General features: G+C 41.5%; 2 protein-coding genes across 2 annotated transcripts; one reads left to right on the top strand and one right to left on the bottom strand.

Annotated features, from left to right (window-relative positions):
• Positions 1 to 277: 277 nt before the first annotated feature.
• Positions 278 to 24,330, bottom strand: LOC117010260 (alpha-1B-glycoprotein-like). The gene is made up of 8 exons (XM_033084553.2): positions 24,051 to 24,330; positions 21,396 to 21,434; positions 19,700 to 20,005; positions 15,144 to 15,443; positions 10,569 to 10,878; positions 8,578 to 8,717; positions 2,627 to 2,728; positions 278 to 692 (listed from the first exon to the last, which is right to left on the bottom strand). The coding sequence occupies exons 1-8, from the start codon at positions 24,280 to 24,282 to the stop codon at positions 613 to 615; spliced, it is 1,509 nt and encodes a 502-aa protein (XP_032940444.1). The 5' UTR covers positions 24,283 to 24,330; the 3' UTR covers positions 278 to 612.
• On the top strand, positions 15,540 to 17,688 carry LOC117010215. Its single transcript, XM_033084510.1, has 5 exons — positions 15,540 to 15,632; positions 15,716 to 15,757; positions 16,111 to 16,428; positions 16,608 to 16,818; positions 17,147 to 17,688. Exons 1-5 carry the CDS (start codon positions 15,551 to 15,553, stop codon positions 17,484 to 17,486), a joined length of 993 nt encoding a protein of 330 aa, XP_032940401.1. The 5' UTR covers positions 15,540 to 15,550; the 3' UTR covers positions 17,487 to 17,688.

Here is a 24,330-nt window from a genome sequence, read left to right as displayed (position 1 = left end):
GGACGTGATCTCAGCACACTGTCAGCCATTTTGAGGACATGACCTTTGACCTGGCAGCCATTTTGAGGCGTGGTCTGAACACACCGTCAGCCATTTTGAGCGTACAAACTTTATTTTGTCAGCCATATTGTGGGCGTGGTCTATGACGCCATTTTGGAAGCGTGGTCTCAGACACTGTCAGCCATTTTGAGAGTGTAACTTTATTCTGTCAGCCATTTTGTGGGCGTGGTCTATGATGCCATTTTGGGGGTGTGGTCTCAGGACAGTGTCAGCCATTTTGAGGGTGCAATTTTCATTCTGTCAGCCATATTAGAGGCATGATCTTTGACCTGGCAGCCATTTTGAGGCGTGGTCTCAACACACCGTCAGCCATTTTGAGCGTACAAACTTTATTTTGTCAACCATATTGTGGGCGTGGTCTATGACGCCATTTTGGAAACGTGATCTCAGCACACTGTCAGCCATTTTGAGGCTGCAAGCTTTATTCTGTCAGCCATATTGTGGATGTGGCAGTGACGCCATTTTGGGGGCGTGGTCTCAGCACGTTGTCGGCCATCTTGGTGGGCGTGGTCCCAGCAGCACCGGCGGCCATTTTGGTGGGCGTGGCCTGGCTCAGGTGGCCACCTCCAGCTCCCCCATGGACAAGGTCCCGGTGTCGTCGCCGGGGCTCAGCCCCCGCCAGCGGGAACCCCCTGGATCGGGGACAAAATCCGACATTTTGGGCAAAAAAATTCATTTTGGAGAAAAAACAGAAATTTGAAAAACATCAAAAATGGATTTGGGAGCGAATTGAGGATTTTTGGGATGAAAAAAGGATATTTTGGGGAAATTGGGGGTTTTGGGATCGGGTTTGGGGACAAAATGGGGAAAAATTTGGGGAAAATGGGAAATTTGGAGCAAATTCGGTGATTTTGGGGGCAAAAGGGGAAATATGGGGGAAAATGGGGAATTTTGGGGTTAAAATGGGAATTTTTGGGTTAGAATGGGGAATTTGGGTTTAAAATGGGGAAAATTTGGGTTAAATGGGGGAAATTTGGGGTAAAGTGGGGAAATTTGGGGTGAAAATGGGAATTTTTGGGTTAGAATGGGGAAATTTGGGGTTAAAATGGGAAATTTGGGTTTAAATGGGGACATTTGGGGTTAAAATTTAAAAATTTGGTGTTAAAATGGGGAAATTTGGAAAAAAATGGGGAAATTTGGGTTAAAATGGGGAAATTTGAGTTTAAAATGGGGAAATTTGAATTAAAATGGGGAAATTTGAATTAAAATTGGGAAATTTGGGGTTAAAATGGGGAAATTTGGATTTAAAATGGGAATATTTGGATTTAAAATGGTAAAATTTGGGGTTAAAATGGGGAAATTTGGATTTAAAATGGGAATATTTGGGTTAAAATGGGAAAGTTTGGGTTAAAATGGGGAAATTTGTGTTTAAAATGAGAAATTTGGGGTTAAAATGGGGAAATTTGGGGTAAAAATGGGAAATTTGAATTAAAATGGAGAAATTTGGGGTACAATTGGGAAATTCAAGTTAAAATGGGAAAATTGGAATTTAGATGGGAAATTTGGGGTTAAAATGGGGAAATTTGAATTAAAATGGGGAAATTTGGGTTAAAATGGGGAAATTTGGGTTAAAATGGGGAAATATGGGGTTAAAATTGGGAAATTTGAGTTTAAAATGGGGAAATTTGAATTAAAATGGGGAAATTTGGGGTTAAAATGGGGAAATTTGGGCTTAAAATGAGAAATTTGAATTAAAATGGAAAATTTGGGTTAAAATGGGGAAATTTGGGTTTAAAATGTAAAATTTGGGGTTAAAATGGGAAATTTGGGTTAAAATGGGGAAATTTGGGGTTAAAATGGGGAAATTTGGGGTTAAAGTGGGGAAATTTGAGTTAAAATGGGGAAATGTTGGTTAAAATGGGAACATTTGGGTTAAAATGGGGAAATTTGGGTTAAAATGCGAAAATTGGAATTTAAATGGGAAATATGGGGTTAAAATGGGAAATTTGAATTAAAATGGGAAATTTGGGTTAAAGTGGGGAAAATTTGGGGTTAAAATGGGGAAATTTGGGTTAAAATGGAGAAATTTGAATTAAAATGTAAAATTTGGGTTTAAATGGGGAAAACTGGGTTAAAATGGGGAAATTTGAATTAAAATGGGGAAATTTGGGATTAAAATGGGGAAATTTGAATTAAAATGGGAAAATTTGGGGTACAATTGGGAAATTCAAGTTAAAATGGGAAAATTTGGGTTAAAATGGGAAATTTGGGGTTAAAATGTGGAAATTTGGGTTAAAATGGGGAAATTTAAATTAAAATGGGGAAATTTGGGGTTAAAATTGGGAAATTTGAATTAAAATGGGAAAATTTGAGTTTAAAATGGGGAAATTTGTATTAAAAGGGTGAAATTTCATTTAAAATTGTGAAATTTGGGTTAAAAAGGGGAAAAATTGAGTTAAAATTGGCGAAATTTGGTTAAAATGTGGAAATTTTTTACAAAAATTTGGTTTCAAATTGGTGATTTTGGGGCAAATTTTTTTATATTTTGGGGAAATTTGGGGTTAAAATTTTGGGGATTTTGGGGAGAATTTTGGGGTGAACCCCACCCCGCCCCTCCCCCACTGACCCCTCCTCCTGCGGCACAGCCAGGCAGCCAATAGGAGCGCCAGGATCAGCGAGGCCACGCCCACCACGCCGCCGACGACCAATGGGAGGAGGTTGAGCTGAGCTGGGGGTGAGAAGCCCCGCCCCCAAAATAATTGAGTCAGGAAATGGCCCAAAAATATAAAAATTCACCCAAAAAAACCCCTCTGGGGCAAAAAATATCCCAAAAAAATTCCTGAAACCACCCAAAAAAATGCTGGGTCAGCAAATGTCCCACAAAAACCAAAATTTGACCCCAATAATTCCTCATGGGTCAGCAAATATCCCAAAAAAAAACCCAAAACTGCCAAGATACCCCCAAAAAAATTCAAAATTTTTCCCTCAAAAAAACTCTGAGTCAGCAAATATCCCAAAAAACCCAAAATTTCCCATCCCAAACAAAAAAAATGGGTCAGGAAATATCCCAAAAATACAGAAATTTACCCCAAAAAAACCCCATGGGGTAGAAAATACCAAAAAAAATCCCTGAAACCACCCAAAAAATTCTGGGTCAGCAAATGTCCCACAAAAACCAAAATTTGACCCCAAAAATTCCCCATGGGTCAGCAAATATCCCAAAAAACCCAAAATTTGACTCCCTCCAAAAAATTCCTGAGGCAACAAGCAACTTAAAAATAAATAAAAAACAAAACAAAACAAAAAATTCCCCTGGGTCAGCAAATATCCCCAAAAAAAAAATCCCAAACTGACCAAAATACCCCAAAAAATTCAAAATTTTTCCCTCCAAAAACCTCTGAGTCAGCAAATATCCCAAAAAACCCAAAATTTCCCATCCCAAACAAAAAAAATGGGTCAGGAAATATCCCAAAAATATAAAAATTCACCCCAAAAAAATCTCTGGGGCAGAAAATACCAAAAAAATATTCCTGAAATCACCCAAAAAATTCTGGGTCGGCAAATGTCCCAAAAAAACCAAAATTTGACCCCCCCCAAAAATCTCTGACCCAGAAAACAACCTAAAAATAAATTCAAAAAAATAAAAACAAAAAATTCCCCTGGGTCAGCAAATATCCCAAAAAAAAAAATCCCAAACTGACCAAAATACCCCAAAAAATTCAAAATTTTTCCCTCAAAAAAGCTCTGGGTCAGCAAATATCCCAAAAAACCCAAAATTTCCCATCCCAAACAAAAAAATTGGGTCAGGAAATATCCCAAAAATATAAAAATTCACCCCAAAAAAAACCCCTGGGGTAGAAAATACCAAAAAAAATCCCTGAAACCACCCAAAAAATGCTGGGTCGGTAAATGTCCCAAAAAACCCAAAATTTCACCCCCCCAAAAATTCCCTGAGGCAGCAAACAACCTAAAAATAAATAAATTAAAAAATCCAAAAAAATTTCCCTGGGTCAGCAAATATCCAAAAAAAAACCCCAAAACTGCCCAAAATACCCCAAAAAATTCAAAATTTTTCCCTCAAAAAACCTCTGAGTGAGCAAATATCCCAAAAGCCCCAAAATCTGACCTCAAAAACCCAAAATCTTCCAAAAAACCCCCCAAATCTCCCCAAAACCCCAAAATCCAAAACCCCCCAAAAACCTTGAACTCCAAAATCTCCCCAAAACCGAAAATCTCTCAAAAAAATTCCAAATCCAAAACACCCAAAACCCAAAACTTTAAAAACCCAAAACCAACCCCAAAAAAACCCAAACTCCCAAAATTGTCCCAAACCCCAAAACCCCCAAAACCCAAACCCCAAATTCTCAAAAACCCACAAACCCCAAACCCAAAACCATCCCCCAAAAAACCCAAATCCCCAAAATTTCTCCAAAACCCAAAACCTAAAAACCCCAAAACCTTCCCCCAAAAATCCCCAAATCCCCCCAAAACCCCCAAGACCCAAAACCCCCAAATCCCAAAATCCTCCCCCCCAAAAAATCAAAATTTCCCCAAAACCCCAAAACCCTCCCCAAAAACCCCCCAAATCTCCCAAAACCCAAAAACCATCCAACAAAAAAAACCCCAAAAGCCCAAAATTTCCCCAAAATCCTCCCCAAAAAAACCCCAAACCCAAAACTCTCCCACCCAAAAAACCCAAAACCCAAAAACCCCCGAAACCTCAAAATCCCAAACCCAAAAAACCCCAAAACCCAAAACCACAAAACCACAAAATTTCCTCAAATCCCCCAAATTGTGGGGATTTTGGGTCTCAATTTCTGGGAAATTTGAGTTTTTGGGGCTCAATTTTTGGCAAATTTTGGGATTTGGGGGCTCAATTTGGGGGAAAATTTGTGGATTTAGGATCTCAATTTTCAGGAAATTTCGGGATTTTGGATCTTGATTTTTGTGAAATTTGGGGATTCAGGATCACAAATTTGGTGGAAATTTGGAGATTCAAGATCTCAATTTTTGGGAATTTTTGGGATTTTGCGTCTTAATTTTGGGACAAATTTGGAGATTTGGGAGCTGAAATTTTGGGGAATTTTGGGGATTTAGAATCCCAATTTTTGGGAAATTTGGAGATTTTGGATCTGAATTTTGTGGAAATTTTCGCAAAATTTGGGGAAAACTGAGACAAATTTGGGGGAAATTTTGAATTTTTCACATCTCAATTTGTCAGTGAATTTTACAGTTTTGGGGTTCAATTTTTGGGGTGAGTTTGGGGATTTTGTGGGTTACATTTTGTAAAACATTTGTGGATTTTGGATCTCGATTTTGGGAAATTTGGGGATTTGGGAGTTCAATTTTGGGGAAAATTTGTGGATTTAGGATGTCAATTTTTGGGAAAATCAGAGATTTTGGATCTCAATTTTGGTAAAAATTTGTGGATTTTGGATCTCAAGTTTTGAGAAATTTGGGGATTTTGGGGGTCAATTTTGGTTAAAATTTGTAGATTTTGGATCTCAATTTTTGGGAAATTGGGAGATTCAGGAATTCAATTTTTGGGAAATTTGGGGATTTAAGAACTCAATTTTTGGGAAATTTGGAGATTTTGGGGGTCAATTTTTGGGAAATTTGTGGATTTAGAATCCCAATTTTTGGGAAATTTGTAGATTCATGATCTCAATTTTTGGGAAATTTTGGGATTCAGGATCACAAATTTGGTGGAAATTTGGGGATTTTGACGCTCAATTTTTGGGAAAATTTTGGGGATTTTGGATCTTAATTTTGGGACAAATTTGGGGATTTTGGAGCTCAATTTTGTGAAAATTTTCAGAAAATTTGCAGAAAACTGAGCCAAATTAGGGAAAATCTTGAATTTTTCACATCTCAATTTCTCAGTGAATTTTGGGGATTTTGGGGCTCAGATTTTGTAAAAAAATTGTGGATTTTGGATCTCAATTTTGGGAAAATTTGGGGATTTTGGGGCTCAATTTTGGTAAAAATTTGTGGATTTAGGATCTCAATTTTTGGGAGATTGAGAGATTCAGGATTTCAATCTTTGGAAAATTTTGAGATCTAAGAGTTCTGTTTTGGGGGAAAATTGTGGATTTAGGATTTCAATTTTTGGGAAATTTGGAGATTCAGGATCTCAATTTTTGGGAAATTTTGGGATTCAGGATCTCAATTTTCAGGAAATTTGTGGATATAGGATTTCAATTTTGGGGAAATATTTGAGATTTTGGAGGTCGATTTTGGTAAAAATTTGGGCATTTTGGATCTCAATTTTTGGGAAATTCGGAGACGTTGGGGCTCAATTTTGGTAAAAATTTCTGGATTTAGGATCTGAATTTTGGGAAAATTTGTGGATTTAGAATCTCAATTTTTGCGAAATTTGGAGATTCAGGATTTCAGTTTTTGGGAAATCTGTGGATTTTGGATCTCAATTTTTGGAAAATTTGAGGATTTAAGAACTCAGTTTTGGGGAAAATTTGTGGATTTAGGAATTCAATTTGTGGGAAAATTTGTGGATTTAGGATTTGAATTTTCAGGAAATTTGGGGATTCAGGATTTCAATTGTCAGGAAATTTGGGGATTTAAGGTTTCAATTTTTGGGAAATTTGGAGATTCAGGATCACAATTTTTGGGAAATTTGTGGATTTTGGGGCTCAATTTTGGTTAAAATTTGTAGATTTTGGATCTCAATTTTTGGGAAATTGGGAGATTCAGGAATTCAATTTTTGGGAAATCTGGGGATTTAAGAACTCAATTTTTGGGAAATTTGGAGATTTTAAGGCTCAATTTTGGAAAAAATTTGTGGATTTAAGATCTGAATTTTGGGAAAATTTGTGGATTTAGAATCTCAATTTTTGCGACATTTGGAGATTCAGGATTTCAGTTTTTGGGAAATTTGTAGATTCATGATCTCAATTTTTGGGAAATTTTGAGATTCAGGATCATAAATTTGGTGGAAATTTGGGGATTTTCATGCTCAATTTTGGTAAAAATTTCTGATTTAGGATCTCAATTTCAAGGAAATTTTGATGATTTACGGTTTCAATTTTGGGGCTCATTTTTTGGGAAATTTTGGGATTTAAGGTCTCAATTTTTGGAGTAAATTTGTGGATTTGGAACTCAATTTTTGGGAAATTTGGGGATTTTGCATCTTAATTTTGGGACAAATTTTGAGATTTGGGAGCTGAAATTTTGTGGAAATTTGGGGATTTAAGAACTCAATTTTTGGGAAATTTGGAGATTTTGGGGGTCAATTTTTGGGAAATTTGTGGATTTAGAATCCCAATTTTTGGGAAATTTGTAGATTCATGATCTCAACTTTTGGGAAATTCGGAGATTTTGGGGCTCAATTTTGGTAAAAAATTGCCAATTTTGGATCTCAATTTCGTGGAAATTTTCACAAAATTTGCAGAAAACTGAGACAAATTTGGGGGAAATTTTTGACTTTTTCACATCTCAATTTCTCAGTGTATTTTGGGGATTTTGGGGCTCAATTTTTGTAAAAAAATTGTGGATTTTGGATCTCAATTTTGGGAAAATTTGGGGATTTTAGGACTCAATTTTGGAAAAAATTTGTGGATTTAGGATTTGAATTTTCAGGAAATTTGGAGATTCAGGATTTCAATTTTTGGGAAATTTGTAGATTCATGATCTCAATTTTTGGGAAATTTTGAGATTCAGGATCACAGATTTGGTGGAAATTTGGGGATTTTCATGCTCAATTTTGGTAAAAATTTCTGGATTTAGGATCTCAATTTCAAGGAAATTTTGATGATTTACGATTTCAATTTTGGGGCTCATTTTTTGGGAAATTTTGGGATTTAAGGTCTCAATTTTTGGAGTAAATTTGTGGATTTGGAACTCAATTTTTGGGAAATTTGGGGATTTTGCGCCTTAATTTTGGGACAAATTTGGAGATTTGGGAGCTGAAATTTTGGGGAAATTTGGGGATTTAGAATCTCATTTTTTGGGGGGAAATTATGGGATTTAATGTCTCAATTTTTGGAGTAAATTTGTGGATTTAGGATTTCAATTTTGGGGAAATATTGGGGAATTTGGGGCTCAATTTTGGTAGAAATTTGTAGATTTTGGATCTCAATTTTGGGGAAATTTGGGGATTTAGGATTTCAATTTTTGGGAAATTTGGGGATGTTGGGTCTTAATTTTGGGACAAATTTGAAGATTTGGGAGCTGAAATTTTCAGGAAATTTGGGGATTTAGAATCTCAATTTTTGGGAAATTTGGAGATTTAGAATCCTAATTTTTGGGAAATTTGGAGATTCAGGATCTCAATTTTTGGGAAATTTTGGGATTCAGGATCTCAATTTTCAGGAAATTTTGGTATTTAGGGTCTCAATTTTTGGTAAAATTTGTGGATTTAGGATTTCAATTCTTGGGAAATATTGGATATTTTGAATCTCAATTTTGGGTAAAAATTTGTGAAATTTTCACAAAATTTTGCGGAAAACTGAGCCAAACTTAGGAAAAATTTTAGAATTTCTCACATCTCAATCTCTCAATGAATTTTACGCCCTTGGAGCTCAATTTTTGGGACGAAATCCGAATTTTTCCGTTGCTCACCGGGCACGTCCACGCCGGCGCTGATCGGCGACGCCGCCCATCCCCCCTCCAGCTCCTCCTCGTATCCACAGCTGAAGCGTCCGGCCCCGGCTCCGGCCGTGTCCGCGGCGTCCACCCAGAGCTGCGGCCGCGGCCCCGCGCTGACCTCGGCGCCGTCGCGGTAGAAGCGGAAGCGGCGCCGGACGTGGCCGGAGTGGCCGGAGTGGCCGGAGGGGACGAGGCAGGTGAGGGAAATTCCGGAGCCGGAACCGTCCGGGGAGGGGGAGGGGGCGGTGAGGAGGAGGAGGGGCTGGGGGGGAGGGGCTGGGGAGAGAGGGGTGGGGTCAGTGGGGTGGGTGTGGTCAGTGGGTGTGGTCAATACTCAGTGGGTGTGGTCAGTGATTAGTGGGTGTGGTCAATACTCAGTAGGTGTGGTCACTGGTCAATGGGTGTGGTCAGTCAGTGGGTGTGGTCAATATTCAGTGGGTGTGGTCAATGATCAATGAGTGTGGTCAATGATCAGTGGGTGTGGTCAATGATCAATGGGTGTGGTCAATACTCAGTGGGTGTGGTCAATACTCAGTGGGTGTGGTCACTGCAGTGGGTGTGGTCAATACTCAGTGGGTGTGGTCAATGATCAATGGGTGTGGTCAATACTCAGTGGGTGTGGTCAATACTCAGTGGGTGTGGTCAATGATCAGTGGGTGTGGTCAATGATCAATGGGTGTGGTCAATACTCAGTGGGTGTGGTCAATACTCAGTGGGTGTGGTCAATGATCAGTGGGTGTGGTCAATGATCAATGGGTGTGGTCAATGATCAATGGGTGTGGTCAATACTCAGTGGGTGTGGTCAATGATCAGTGGGTGTGGTCAGTGGTCAATGGGTGTGGTCAGTACTCAGTGGGTGTGGTCAATAGTGGGCGTGGTCAATGATCAATGGGTGTGGTCAATGATCAGTGGGTGTGGTCAATGATCAATGGGTGTGGTCAATGATCAGTGGGTGTGGTCAATGATCAATGGGTGTGGTCAATACTCAGTGGGTGTGGTCAATACTCAGTGGGTGCGGTCAGTCAGTGGGGTGGGTGTGGTCAATGGGTGTGGTCAGTTGGAGTGGTTACAGCAGTGGGTGTGGTCAGTGCTGTGGGAGTGGTCAGTGGGTGTGGTCACTGCAGTGAGTGGGGTCAGTGGGTGTGATCAGTGGGTGTGGTGTGGGTGTGGTCATTTGAGGGTCAGTGGGGTGGGTACGGTCAGTGGTCCGTGGGTGTGGTCAGTGGTCAGTGGGTGTGGTTAGTGGGTGTGGTCACTGGATGTGGTCAGTTGTTAGTGGGTGTGGTCAATACTCAGTGGGTGTGGTCAGTACTCTGTGGGTGTGGCCAATACTCAGTGGGTGTGGTCAGTCAATGGGGTGGGAGTGGTCAATGGGTGTGGTCAGTGGTCACTGGGGTGGGTGTGGTCAGTGGGTGTGGTCAATGGGTGTGGTCAGTTGGAGTGCTTACAGCAATGGGTGTGGCCAGTGGTCAATACGTGTGATCAGTGTGTGGGTGTGGTCATTGACCAGTGGGTGTGGTTAGTGGGTGTGGTCATTGGTCAGTTGTTAGTGGGTGTGGTTGATGCTCAGTGGGAATGGTCAGTGGGGTGGGTGTGGTCAGTGGTGTGGTCACTGTAGTGGGTGTGGTCAGTGGTCAGTGGGTGTGGTCAGTGCTTCTGGTCAGTGATCACAGGTTATGGTCAGTGGGTGGGGTCAGTGGGTGGGGTCAATGGGTGACATCAATGGGCGTGGTCATTGGTCAGTGGGTGTGGTCAATGGGCGTGGTCAGTGATCACAGGTTATGGTCGCTGGGTGTGGTCAGTGGGTGTGGTCAGTGGTCAGTGGGTGTGGTCATTGGATGTGGTCAGTGGTCAGTGGGTGTGGTCACTGGTCAGTGGTCATGACCACACCCCCCACCCCCCATCTCTCCCCTCCCCCCCTCCCTTTCCCAAAACCCCCCAAATTTCCCCCACATTTCCCCCACCTACCCCTGACCACCACGGCCACGCCCCCGCTGGGCGGAGCCTCCACCCAGGCCCCGCCCACCTCCTCCAGCACCCGGCAGCTGAAATTCCCGGAGAAATTCTGGAAAACCTCCCGGATCAACAGCTCCGACCCGTTCCCGATGACGTCACCGATGACGTCATCACCGTTGATGACGTCGCCGTCGCGGTAGAACCGGAAGCGGCGCCGGAAGCGTCGCGGGGCGGCGGCGCAGCCCAGACGGATTCGGTGACCCGAGGCCACCACGCCCGAGGGCGGCTCCACCCACAGCGCCGGCGCCGGGCACGGGGCTGGAATCGGGGGGAAAAAAACCAAATTTTGGGTCAAAATCGTCAAAATCGGTGATTTTCCAATTTAGGCGTTTTTGGGAAAAATGGAATTATGGGAAATGAACCCCAAAATTTGGATTTTTTGGGTGGGAGGAGGGAGGTGGAAAAGGTGGGGAAATATTTGGGTTTTTACCAAAATTTTGATTTTTTTGACCCAAGGAGGTTCCACAATTTCCTTGTTTCAAATTGGGTCATAAAAGGGTAAAAATGGTGCCAAAAATTCAATTTTTTGGAGATGGGAACAGAGAAAAATGGGAAGATGGACAAGAACCAATCAATTTTTACCAAAATTTTGATTTTCTTTGACCCAAGGAGGTTCCACCATGACCCTGGTTGGGTTTTGACACAAAAATCCCAAATTTACCCCAAAATTCACAGATTAATCCCCAAGAATCCCAAGTTTATACCCAAAAATCACAGATTTATGGCCAAAAATCCCAAATTTTCCCCAAAAAACCCAGATTAATCCCTAAAAATCCCAATTTTTTTCCCCAAAAATCCCATATTTTCCCCAAAATCCAAATTTTTCCCCCATAATCGCAAATTAATCCCCAAAAATCTCAATTTTTTCCCCAAAAAATCCTAAATTTCCCCAAAAAATCCCAAATTTCCCCCCAAAAAATCCCAATTTACCCCAAAAATCCCAAAGTTTTTCCAAAAAATTCCAAATTTTCCCCAAAAATCACAAATTTTCCCCAAAAATCCCAAATTTACCTCAAAAAATTCAAAATTTTCCCCCAAAATCCCAAATTTATTCCAAAAATTCCCAATGTTTTCCCCAAAAATCGCAGATTAATCCCCAAAAATCGCAGATTAATCCCCAAAAATCACAAATTTCCCCCAAAAAACCCAATTTTTTCCCCCAAAAATCCCATTTTTTCCCCAAAAACCCAATTTATTCCCCAAAAAATCCCAATTTTTCCCCCCAAATCCCAAATTTCCCCCCAAAATCTCAGATTTATTTCCCAAAATCCCATTTTTTCCCGAAAAAGTCCCAAATTTTCCGAAAACATCCCATTTTTTTCCCCAAAAATCCCAGATTTTCTCCCAAAAATCACAAAAATTTCCCCCAAATATCCTGGATTTTTTCTCAAAGATCCCAATTTTTTCCCAAAAATCCCAAATTTTCCCCAAAAATCACAGATTAATCCCCAAAAAATCCCAGTTTTTTCTCCAAAACCCCAGATTTTCCCCTATAATCCCAATTTTTCCATAAAAATCCCATTTTTTTCCCCCAAAATCCCATATTAATCCCCAAAAAATCCCAAATTTTCCCAAAAAATTCCAGATTAATCCCCAAATATCCCATATTAATCCCCAAAATCCCAAATTTTCAAAAAAAATCCCAATTTTTCCCCCAAAATCCCAACTTTCCCCCAAAATCCCATTTTTTTCAAAAAATCCCAATTTTTTCCCCCCAAAATCCTATTTTTTCCCCCCAAAAATCCAAATTTTCCCCCCAAAATCCCAATTTTTTCCCCAAAAATCCCAGTTTTCCCCCAAAATGCCATTTTTTTCCCCAAAACCCGCAATTTTCCCCCAAAATCCCAATTTTTTCCCCAAAAAATCCCAATTTTTCCTCAAAAATCCCATTTTTTCCCCAAAAACCCCAAATTTACTCAAAAAAATCCCAGATTTTCCCCAAAAGTCCCATTTTTCCCCAAAAAATCCCTTTTTTTTCTCCAAAAAATCCCAATTTTTTTCCCCAAAAATCCCATTTATTCCCCAAAAAATCCCATTTTTTCCCCAAAACCCCAAATTTTCCCCTATAATCCCAATTTTTCCCCAAAAAAATCCCATTTTTTTCCCCAAAACCCCAAATTTACTCCAAAAAATCCCAAATTTTTCCCAAAAATCCCATATTTTCCCAAAAAATCCCATTTTTTTCCCCAAAAAAATCCCAATTTTTCCCCAAAAAATCCCAATTTTTCCCCAAAAATCTCAGATTAATCCCCAAAAATCCCAATTTTTTCCCCCAAAAATCCCAAATTTTCCTCAAAATCCAATTTTTTCCCCAAAAACCCCAAATTTACTCCAAAAAATCCCAAATTTTCCCCAAAAGTCCCATTTTTTCCCCAAAAATCCCATTTTTTTCTCCAAAAAATCCCAATTTTTTTCCCCAAAAATCCCATTTATTCCCCAAAAAATCCCATTTTTTCCCCCCAAATCCCAAATTTTCCCCCAAAATCCCAAATTTTCCCCCAAAATTCCCAAATTTTCCCCAAGAATCCAAAATTTAAAAAAAAATACCCAATTTTTCCCCAAAAATCCCAAATTTTCCTCAAAAATTGCAGATTAATCCCCAAAATCCCTTTTTTTCCCCCAAAAATCCCTTTTTTTCCTCAAAACCCCAAATTTTCCCCTATAATCCCAATTTTTCCCACAAAAATTCCAATTTTTTTTCCCCAAAAATCCCAGACTAATCCCCAAAAACCCCAATCTTTTTCCCCACAAATCCCAAATTTTCCTCAAAATCCCATTTTTCCCCAAAAAATCCCATTTTTTTCTCCAAAAAAATCCAAAATTTTCCCTAAAAATCCCTTTTTTTTTCCTCCAAAACCCCAAATTTACTCCAAAAAATCCCAAATTTTCCCCAAAAGTCCCATTTTTTCCCCAAAAATCCCATTTTTTCTCCAAAAAATCCCAATTTTTTTCCCCAAAAAATCCCAAATTTCCCCCCAAAATCTCAGATTTATTTCCCAAAATCCCATTTTTTCCCGAAAAAATCCCAAATTTTCCAAAAACATCCCATTTTTTTTCCCCAAAAATCCCAGATTTTCTCCCAAAATCACAAAAATTTCCCTCAAATATCCTGGATCTTTTTCTCAAAAATCCCAATTTTTTTCCCCAAAATCCCAAATTTTCCCCAAAAATCACAGATTAATCCCCAAAAAAATCCCGTATTAATCCCCAAAAATCCCAATTTTTTCCCCAAAAATCCTGATTTCCCCCAAAATCCCATTTTTTCCCCCAAAAATTCTGAAATTTTCCCCAAAAATCCCAGAATAATCCCTAAAAATCCCATTTCTTCCCCAAAAAATCCCCAATTTTCCCCAAAAATCCCAAATTTACCCCAGAAATCTCAAACTTTTTCCAAAAAATTCTAAATTTTCTGCAAAAATCACAAATTTTCCCCAAAAAAAACCAATTTTTTTCCCCAAAAACCCCATTTTTTCCCCAAAAAATCCCAAATTTTCCCCAAAAATTCCAGATTAATCCCCCAAAATCCCAAATTTTTCCCCAAAAAACCCAAATTTTCCCCAAAAAAACCCCATTTTTTCCCCCAAAATCCCATTTTTTTCCCAAAAACTCCCATTTTTTTCCAAAAAAATCCCAAATTTTCCCCAAAATCCCATTTTTTTCCCAAAAATCCCATTTTTTTCCCCAAAATATCCCAATTTTTCCCCAAAAATCCCAGACTAATCCCCAAAAACCCCAATCTTTTTCCCCACAAATCCCAAATTTTCCTCAAAATCCCATTTTTCCCCAAAAAATCCCATTTTTTTCTCCAAAAAATCCAAAATTTTCCCTAAAAATCCCTTTTTTTTTCCTCCAAAACCCCAAATTTTCCCCAAAAATCCCCAATTTTCCCCCAAAAAATCCCAATTTTCCCCCAAAATCTCATTTTTTTCCAAAAAATCCCAATTTTTTTCCCCAAAAATCCCATTTTTTTCCCCAAAATCCCAATTTTTTCCCCAAAAAATCCCAAATTTTCCCCAAATATCCTGGATTTTTTTTCCCCAAAAATCCCGATTTTTCCCCCAAAAATCCCAATTTTTTGCCAAAAATCTCAGATTAATCCCCAAAAATCCCAATTTTTTTCCCCAAAAAACCCAAATTTTCCCCCAAAATCCCATTTTTCCCCAAAAATCCCATTTTTTTCCCCAAAAATCCCTTTTTTTCCCCCAAAACCCCACATTTTCCCCTATAATCCCATTTTTTCCCAAAAAAAATCCCTGATTTTCCCCAAAAAATCCCAAATTTACCCCAAAAAATCCCAAATTTTTCCCCAAAAAATCCCAATTTTTCCCAGAAAACCCAAATTTCCCCCCAAAATCCCAGATTAATCCCTAAAAATTCAATTTTTTTCCCTCAAAAACCCCAAATTTATTCCAAAAATCCCAAATTTTTCCCCAAAAACCCCAAATTTACCCCAAAAATATCCCAATTTTTCCCCCCAAACCCCCAAATTCCCCCAAAATCCCCCTTTCTCCCCCCAAACTCACCCTCCACCTCCACGGCCACGGCGTCGCTGGCGTAGGACGCGATCCAGCGCCCCTCCGCCCTCTCCTCGTAGCCGCAGCTGAAATTCCCGGTGCCGTTCCGCTCGCTCCTCTCCACCCTCAGCCGCGCCCCGGCGCTTCCGGAACCTTCCAGGAGCCCGCCCCCCACCTCCAGCCCGTCCTGGAAGAAGCGGAAGCGGCGCTCGGCGGCGCCGGGAGGGGCGGAGCAGAGGAAGACGAGGGGTTGGCCTTCGACGGTGAGGGCGGACGGCGCCACCGTCAGGTTGGGTTGGGGAGGGCGGTCTGCGGTGGGAAGAGGGAAAATCAACGTTGGGTGGGGTTTGGGAGAAAGTTTTGGGGGTAGAATTGGTGGAGTTGGGTGGAAGAGTCAAGGTTGGGTCTCAACGGCGATGGATTTTGGGATAGAAACTTCAAAATGGTTGGAAAAGTCAAGGTTGGTTGGAAGAGTCAAGGTTGGGTGGAAGAGTCAAGGTTGGGTCTCAACAGGGATGGATTTTGGGATAGAAACGCCCAAAAATTGAGTAGAAAAGTCAACGTTGGTTGGAAGAGTCAAGGTTGGGTGAAGAGTCAAGGTTGGGTGGAAGAGTCAAGGTTGGGTGAAGAGTCAAGGTTGGGTGGAAGAGTCAAGGTTGGTTGGAAGAGTCAACGTTGGGTGGAAGAGTCAAGGTTGGTTGGAAGAGTCAACGTTGGGTGGAAGAGTCAAGGTTGGATGGAAGAGTCAAGGTTGGGTGGAAGAGTCGAGGTTGGGTGGAAGAGCCAAGGTTGGTTGGAAGAGTCAAGGTTGGACCACCATGAATTTGGATTTTGGGATAAAAATGTCCCCGTTGGATCAAAACTCAACATTTTTGTAAATGGGGATGGATTTTGGGATAGAAATGGCGGATTTGGGTGGAAGAGTCAAGGTTGGGTCTCAACGGCGATGGATTTTGGGGTAAAAACGCCAAATTGGGTGGAAGAGTCAAGGTTGGTTGGAAGAGTCAAGATTGGGTGGAAGAGTCAAGATTGGGTGAAGAGTCAAGGTTGGGTGAAGAGTCAAGGTTGGATGGAAGAGTCAAGGTTGGGTGGAAGAGTCAAGATTGGGTGGAAGAGTCAAGGTTGGGTCTCAACGGCGATGGATTTTGGGATAGAAACTCCAAATTGGATGGAAGAGTCAGGGTTGGTTGGAAGAATCAAGGTTGGGTGGAAGAGTCAAGGTTGGGTGAAGAGTCAAGGTTGGGTGAAGAGTCAAGGTTGGGTGGAAGAGTCAAGGTTGGGTGGAAGAGTCAAGGTTGGGTGGAAGAGTCAAGGTTGGATGGAAGAGTCAAGGTTGGATGGAAGAGTCAACGTTGGATGACCATGAGTTCGGATTTTGGGATAAAAATGCCCCCGTTGGATCAAAACTCAACATTTTTGTAAATGAGGATGGATTTTGGGATAGAAACGCCCCAGTTGGGTGGAAGAGTCAAGGTTGGGTCTCAATGGCGATGGATATTGGGATAGAAACGCCAAATTGGATGGAAGAGTCAAGGTTGGGTGGAAGAGTCAAGGTTGGGTGGAAGAGTCAAGGTTGGGTGGAAGAGTCAAGGTTGGTTGGAAGAGTCAAGGTTGGGTGGAAGAGTCAAGGTTGGGTGAAGAGTCAAGGTTGGGTGAAGAGTCAAGGTTGGGTGGAAGAGTCAAGGTTGGGTCTCAACTGCGATGGATTTTGGGAAGTGTTGGATCAAAACACAAAGTTTTGGTCAATGGCGGTGAATTTTGGGATAGAAACGCCCCAGTTGGGTGGAAGAGTCAACGTTGGGTTTCAACGGCGATGGATTTTCGGGTAAAAAGGCAAAATTGGGTGGAAGAGTCAAGGTTGGTTGGAAGAGTCAAGGTTGGGTTGAAGAGTCAAGGTTGGGTCTCAACGGCGATGGGTTTTGGGATAGAAACGCCAAATTGGGTGGAAAAGTCAACGTTGGGTGGAAGAGTCAAGGTTGGGTGGAAGAGTCAACGTTGGGTGAAGAGTCAAGGTTGGGTGAAGAGTCAAGGTTGGGTGGAAGAGTCAAGGTTGGGTGGAAGAGTCAAGGTTGGGTGGAAGAGTCAAGGTTGGATGGAAGAGTCGAGGTTGGGTGGAAGAGTCAAGGTTGGGTCTCAACGGCGATGGATTTTAGGATAGAAACTCCAAATTGGATGGAAGAGTCAGGGTTGGTTGGAAGAGTCAAGGTTGGTTGGAAGAGTCAGGGTTGGGTGGAAGAGTCAAGGTTGGTTGGAAGAGTCAAGGTTGGGTGGAAGAGTCAAGGTTGGTTGGAAGAGTCAAGGTTGGGTGGAAGAGTCAAGGCTGGGTCTCAACGGCGATGGATTTTGGGATAGAAACGCCAAATTGGGTGGAAGAGTCAAGGTCGGGTGGAAGAGTCAAGGTTGGGTGAAGAGTCAAGATTGGGTGGAAGAGTCAAGGTTGGGCCTCAACAGCGATGGATTTTGGGGGCCGTTGGATCAAAACACAAAGTTTTGGTCACTGGGGATGAATTTTGGGATAGAAACGCCCCAATTGGGTGGAAGAGTCAAGGTTGGATGGAAGAGTCGAAGTTGGGTGGAAGAGTCAAGGTTGGGTCCCAACGGCGATGGATTTTGGGATAGAAACACCAAATTGGGTGGAAGAGTCAAGGTTGGTTGGAAGAGTCAACGTCGGGTGGAAGAGTCAACATCGGGTTTCAACGTAGATGAATTTGGGGTTAAAAAAACAAAAACCAAACCAAACCCAACTCAATCAAACCCAACCCAACTCAACTCAACTCAATTCAAGTCAACCCAACCCAACCAAACCCAACCCAACCAAACCTAACACAAGCCAAGCCAAGCCAACCCAATCAAACCCAACCAAACTCAACCCAACCAAACCCAACCCAACCCATCCAACCCAACCCAACCCAACCAACCTAAACAAACCAAATCAACCAAACCCAACACAACCCAACCAAACCCAATGAACCCAACCCAACCCAACCAAACCCAACCCAACCCAACCCAAAACAACCAAACACAACCCAACCTGACACAGCCCAACCCACCTCAACCAACCCAAACAAACCCAACCAACCAAACACAACCCAACCAAACCCAACCTAAACTCAACCAACCAAACCCAACTCAACCAACCCAACCCAACCCAACCCAACTCAACCCAACCAACCCAACACAACCCAACTCAACCCAACCCAACTCAACCAAACCCAACCCAACCAAACTCAACCCAACCAATCCAACCCAACCCAACCAAACCCAACCCAACACAACTCAACCAAACCCAACCAACCCAAAACAACCAAACCCAACCAACCCAACCCAACTCAACCCAACCCAACCCAACCCAATCCAACCAAACCCAACCCAACTCAACCCAACCCAACTCAACCCAACCCAACCCAACCAACCAACCCAACCCAACCAAACCCAACCAAACCCAATCCAATCCAATCCAACTCAACCCAACCCAACCAAACCCAACCCAACCCAATCCAACCCAATCAAACCCAATCAAACCCAACCCAACCAAACCCAACCCAACCCAACCCAACCCAACCCAACCCAACCCAATCCAACACAACACAACCAAACCCAACACAACTCAAGTAAACCCAACCCAACACAACCAACCCAACCAACCCAACCCAACCCAACCAAGCCCAATCCAACCCAACACAACCCAATCAAATCCAACCCAACACAACCAACCCAACCCAACCCAACGCAACGCAACTAAACACAACCAAACTCAACCCAACCCAACCAAACACAACCCAACCAAACCAAACCAAACCCAACCAAACTCAACCCAACCAAAACCACCCCAACCAACCCAAACAACCCAACACAACCAAACAAACCCAACCCAACCCAACCCAACCAAACCTAACCCAACTCAACCCAACCAAACCAAACTCAACCCAACTCAACCAAACCCAACCCAGCCAACCCAACCAACCAGACCCAAACCAACCCAACCAACCAAACCCAACCCAACCCAACCAAACCCAACACAACCAAACCCAACCCAACCCAACCAACCAAATCCAACCCAACCCAACCCAACACAACCAACCCAACCCAACGCAACTCAACTAAACACAACCAAACTCAACCCAACCCAACCAAACACAACCCAACCAAACCAAACCCAACCCAACCAAACCCAACTCAACCAAACTCAACACAACCCAATGCACCTCAACCAAACACCAAAAACTCAACAAAAACCAATACAATCAACCCAAACCAACCCAAACCAACCCAACCCAACCCAACCCAGCCCAACCAAACGCAACCCAACCAAACCAAACCAAACCAAACCCAACCAAACTCAACACAACCAAACCCAACCCACCCAACCCAAACAACCCAACACAGCCAAACAAACCCAACACAACCAAACCCAACATAACCAAACCCAACCCAACCCAACCAACCCAACTCAACCAAACCCAACCCAACCCAACCCAACCCAATCAAACCCAACCAAACCCAACCCAACCCAACCCAACCCAACCCAACCCAACCAAACCCAAACCAACCCAACCCAACCCAACCTTGCACGTCGATGAGCACGTCACCGCTCCGCGCCGACTCGGTGACGTCACCGCCGCGCTGCCGCACCCTGTAGGCGCAGCTGTAGTGGCCGCCATCTCGCGGCCCGGTGACGTTGAAGGTCAGCGCGAATCTCGGCTTGGACGCGGTGGCGTCGGTGACGCGCGACTCGTGGGAGAAGCGGAACCCGGCGATCCTGTACGGCCCGGCGCCGCCCGGCACGGCGCAGGCGATGGACACGGTGTCGCCGACGAGGAACCGCGGCTTGGCCGGCGACACCGAGATGTCGGGGGCGGGGGGAGGGAGGACTGGGGGGGAAACGGGGGAAAAACGGGGAAAAAAGGTCAAAATTTACCAAAATTGTGATTTTTTTGGGGGGAGTGGAAGAGAATCCATGGTTGGGTTGGGTTAAAAAAGCCAAAAATGTCCCAAAAATTCGATGTTTTGGAGAGGAATCACCCAGTTTTTACCAAAATTTCGATTTTTTTAAATTGGAAGAGGTTCCACCGTGACCATGGTTGGGTTGGGTTCAAAAAAATCAAAAATTGACCCAAAAATTCAAATTTTTTAATAAAGAAATTGGAGAAAAATGGGAAAACTTGGAGGAACCACCCAATTTTTACCAAAATTTTGATTTTTTTAACCATGACTGTGGTTGGGTTGGGTCAGAAAACCTAAAAATGGTCAAAAAATGACCCAAAAATTCAATTTTTTCATAATGGAATTGGAGAAAAATGAGAAGATGAAGAGGAACCACCCAATTTTTACCAAAATCAAGATTTTTTGGACTGGAAGAAGTTCCACCATGACCATGGTTGGGTTGGGTCCAAAAAACCGAAAAGTGACCCAAAAATTCAAATTTTTTAATAAAGAAATTGGAGAAAAATGAGAAAACTTAGAGAAACCACCCAAATTTTACCAAAATCCCGATTTTTTTACCCATGACCATGGTTGGGTTGGGTCAGAAAATCTAAAAATGACCCGAAAATCACCCAAAATCTCAAATTTTTTAATGGAATTGGAGAAAAATGAGAAAACTTAGAGGAACCACCCAATTTTTACCAAAATTTTGATTTTTTTTGACTGGAAGAGGTTCCACCATGACCATGGTTGAGTTGGGTCCAAAAAAACCGAAAATTGACCCAAAAATTCAATTTTTTTCATAATGGAATTGGAGAAAAATGAGAAAACTTAGAGGAACCACTCAATTTTTACCAAAATTTCAATTTTTTGGGACTGGAAGAGGTTCCACCATGACCATGGTTGGGTTGGGTCAGAAAAGCTGAAAATTGACCCAAAAATTCATTTTTTAATGATGGAATTGTAGAAAAATGAGAAAATGTAGAGGAATCATCCAATTTTTACCAAAATTCTGATTTTTTTAACCATGACTGTGGTTGGGTGGGTCAAAAAACCAAAAATTGACCCAAAAATTCAGTTTTTTAATAAAGAAATTGGAGAAAAATGAGAAAACTTTGAGGAACCACCCAATTTTTACCAAAATTTTGATTTTTTTAACCAGAGGAGGATCCACAATGACCATGGTTGGGTTGGGCTCAAATTGGGTCAAAAAAACCCAAAAATGGCCCCAAAAATTTCGTCTCTAAGAGGCAGGGATGGAGAAAATTGAGATTTTTTTTAATTTTTTTGACCAAAATCGGGATTTTTTTTGGATTTTTGTCGGATTTTTGTCGTTACCTGAAAGCATCGCCAGCGGGAAAAGGAGCGGGAGAGAGGCTGGAAAAAAAGGGAAAAATGGGAAAAGTGAAAAAAAAAATTGAGAAAATGGGAAAAGTGAAAAAAATGGGAAAAGTGAAAAAAAAGGGGAAAGGGAAATGGGAAAAAATGGGAAAAAAGTAAAAAATAAAAAAAAAAGATAAATGGGAGAAGGGAAAAAATGGGAAAAAGGGGAAAATGGTGAAAAGAAAAATGAGAAAAGTGAAAAAAAAGGAAAAAAGGGGGGGAAAAGGGAAAAGTAAAAAAGTGGGAAAAGTGAGAAAATGGAAAAAAATGGAAAAATTGGAAAAGTGGGAAAAAAAAGAGAAAAAGGAAAAGGGAAAAATGGGGAAAAGGGAAAAATTTTGGGGAAAATTGGGGAAAAATTGGGGAAAATTGTGGAAAAATGACAAAAATCAGAGGAAAGATAAGAAAATCCAGGGAAAGTTCAGGGAAATGGGGAAAAAATTACAAAAATCTGGGGGAAAATAGGTGGAAATTGGGAAAATTTGGGAAAATTTGGGGAAAATTGGGAAAAACGTGGGGGAAATGGGAAAAATTTGGAGGAAATAGGGGAAAAATGATAAAAATCTGGAGAAAATATGGAAAAAATTGATAGAAATTTGGGGGAAATTGGGCAAAATGGGGGGAAATCTGGGAAAATTTGGGGAAAATTGTGGAAATTGGGGAAAATTTGGAAAAATTTGGGGGAAAATTGGGGAAAATGGGAGGAAATCAGGTGAAAATTGGCGAAAATTTGGGGAAATTGGGAAATATTCGATGAAATGGGGAAAAAATGATAAAAATCTGGAGAAAATCTGGAAAAAATTGATGGAAATTTGGGGAAAATTGGGGAAAAATGGGGGAAATTGGGGGAAAATGGGAAAAGTTGGGGAAAAATCAGAAAAATCTGGGGAAAATATGGAAAAATTGGGGGAAATTGGGGGGAAAATGGGAAAAATTGAGGTGGAAGAGTTGGGGAATGAGCACAGAAATGGGGGAAAAAAAAGAAAAATTGGGGAAAAATTGGAGAAAATGGGGAAAAATTGGGGAAAATGGGAAAAGTTGGGGAGAATGGGGGGAAATCAGGTGGAAATCGAGGAAAATTTGGGGAAAATTGGGGAAAAAATCACAGAAATCTGGGGAAAATATGGAAAAATTGGGGGTAATTGGGAAAAATTTGGGAAAATGGTGGAAAATCTGGAGAAAATTTGGGGAAAATTGCGGAAAAAATGGGGAAAATTGACAAAAACCTGATGGGAAATGGGAAAATGTGAGGAAAATTGGGGAAAAATGGGGAAAAAATGGGGAAAATTTGGGGAAAATGGGGGAAAATGACAAAAACCTGGTGGGAAATGGGAAAAAAATTGGGGAAATCTGAGGAAAATTGGGGGGAAATGGGGAAAAATGATAAAAATCTGGAGAAAATATGGAAAAATTTGATGGAAATTTGGGGGGAAATTGGGAAAAGTTGGGGAAATTGGAAAAAATGGGGGAAAATTGGGGAAAAATCAGAAAAAAAATGGGGAAAATATGGAAAAATTGGGGGAAATTTGGGGAAAATTAGGGAAAATTGGGGAAAATGGGGAAAAATGATAAATATCTGGAGAAAATATGGAAAAAATTGATGGAAAATTGGGGAAAGTTGGGGAAAATTGGAGAAAATTGGGTAAAATTGGAGGGAAATAGGGAAAAAAATTTAAAAATCTCGAGAAAATATGGAAAAATTAGGGGAAATTGGGGGAAAAATGGGAAAATTGAGGTGGAAGAGTCGGGGAATGATCACAGAAATGGGGGAAAAAAGGGAAAAATTGGGGGAAATTAAGGGGAAAATGGAAAAAAATTGAGTTAGAAGAGGAAGAGTTGGGGAAATGGGCACAGAAATGGGGGAAAAAAGGGAAAAATTGGAGAAAAATTTGGAGAAAATGAAACAGAAGAAGAGGAAAAGTTGGGAAAACGAGCAGGAAATGGGGGAAGAAAATGAAATTTCAGGGAAAATTGAAAAGGGGATGGGATAAAATGGGGGAAAATTTGGAAAATCGGGAAAAATTGGGGAAAATGGAGGGAAATCAGGTGAAAATCGAGGAAAATTTGGGGAAAATGGGGGGAAATTGGGGAAAAAGTACAAAAATCTGGGGAAAATATGGAAAATTTGGGGAAAATTGTGAAAAATTTGGGGAAAACCTGAGGAAAATTGGGGAAAATGGGGAAAAACGATAAAAATCTGGAGAAAATATGGAAAAAATTGATGGAAATTTGGGGAAAATTTGGAAAAAATGGGGGAAAATTGGGGAAATTGGGAAAAAATGGGGGAAATTGAGGAAATTTGGGGGAAAATGAGGGAAAAATTACAAAAATCTGGGGAAAATATGGAAAAATTGGGGGAAATTGGGGGAAAAATGGAAAAAAATTGAGTTAGAAGAGGAAGAGTTGAGGAAATGGGCACAGAAATGGGGGAAAAAAAGGAAAAAAAATGGAGAAAAATTGGAGAAAATGAAACAGAAGAAGAGGAAGAGTTGGGAAAACGAGCAGGAAAATGGGGGAAGAAAATGAAATTTTGGGGAAAGTTGAAAAGGGGATGGGATAAAATGGGGGAGAAAAAAGGAAAAATTGGGGAAAAGGAAGAAGAGGCCTCACCCAGCGTTGGGATGAAGGTCGGGAGCGCCATGGCCGTGTCCCCTCCTGTCCCTGTCCCTGTCCCTGTCCCTGTCCCTGTCCCCTCCTGTCCCCTCCTGTCCCCTCCTGTCCCCTCCCTCCACGTGACCCCAAAAGTGTCGGGAAAAGGGGAAGCGGCCCCAAATTTGCCGCAGAAATTTCGCAAGGGCGACGTCACCGCCCGGAGGTGACTCAGGGGAGGCTCTTGCGACATTTGGGGACATTCGGGAACGGGAGGGGACAAGGGGGGGGGGGGTGACAA

This window comes from Catharus ustulatus, chromosome 40 (genome assembly GCF_009819885.2).
Source record: "Catharus ustulatus isolate bCatUst1 chromosome 40, bCatUst1.pri.v2, whole genome shotgun sequence".
NCBI lineage: Eukaryota > Metazoa > Chordata > Aves > Passeriformes > Turdidae > Catharus > Catharus ustulatus.
This window is presented reverse-complemented; position numbering and strand designations above follow the sequence as displayed.

Bases quoted from the DNA above. Each gene is read 5' to 3' on its own strand.
- LOC117010260 (XM_033084553.2), bottom strand. From the start codon at position 24,282: ATGTCGCAAGAGCCTCCCCTGAGTCACCTCCGGGCGGTGACGTCGCCC. The intron at 15,444-19,699 runs GTTGGGTTGGGT...TTCCCACCGCAG, and splicing joins CGTGCTCATCGACGTGCAAG to ACCGCCCTCCCCAACCCAAC. The intron at 2,729-8,577 runs GTGAGCAACGGA...TCTCACCCCCAG, and splicing joins CGCCGGCGTGGACGTGCCCG to CTCAGCTCAACCTCCTCCCA.
- LOC117010215 (XM_033084510.1), top strand. From the start codon at position 15,551: ATGGATTTTGGGATAGAAACTTCAAAATGGTTGGAAAAGTCAAGGTTG. The intron at 15,758-16,110 runs GTGAAGAGTCAA...ACGCCAAATTGG, and splicing joins GGTGGAAGAGTCAAGGTTGG to GTGGAAGAGTCAAGGTTGGT. The intron at 16,429-16,607 runs GTTGGGTGGAAG...GGAAGAGTCAAG, and splicing joins GGTTGGGTGGAAGAGTCAAG to GTTGGGTCTCAATGGCGATG.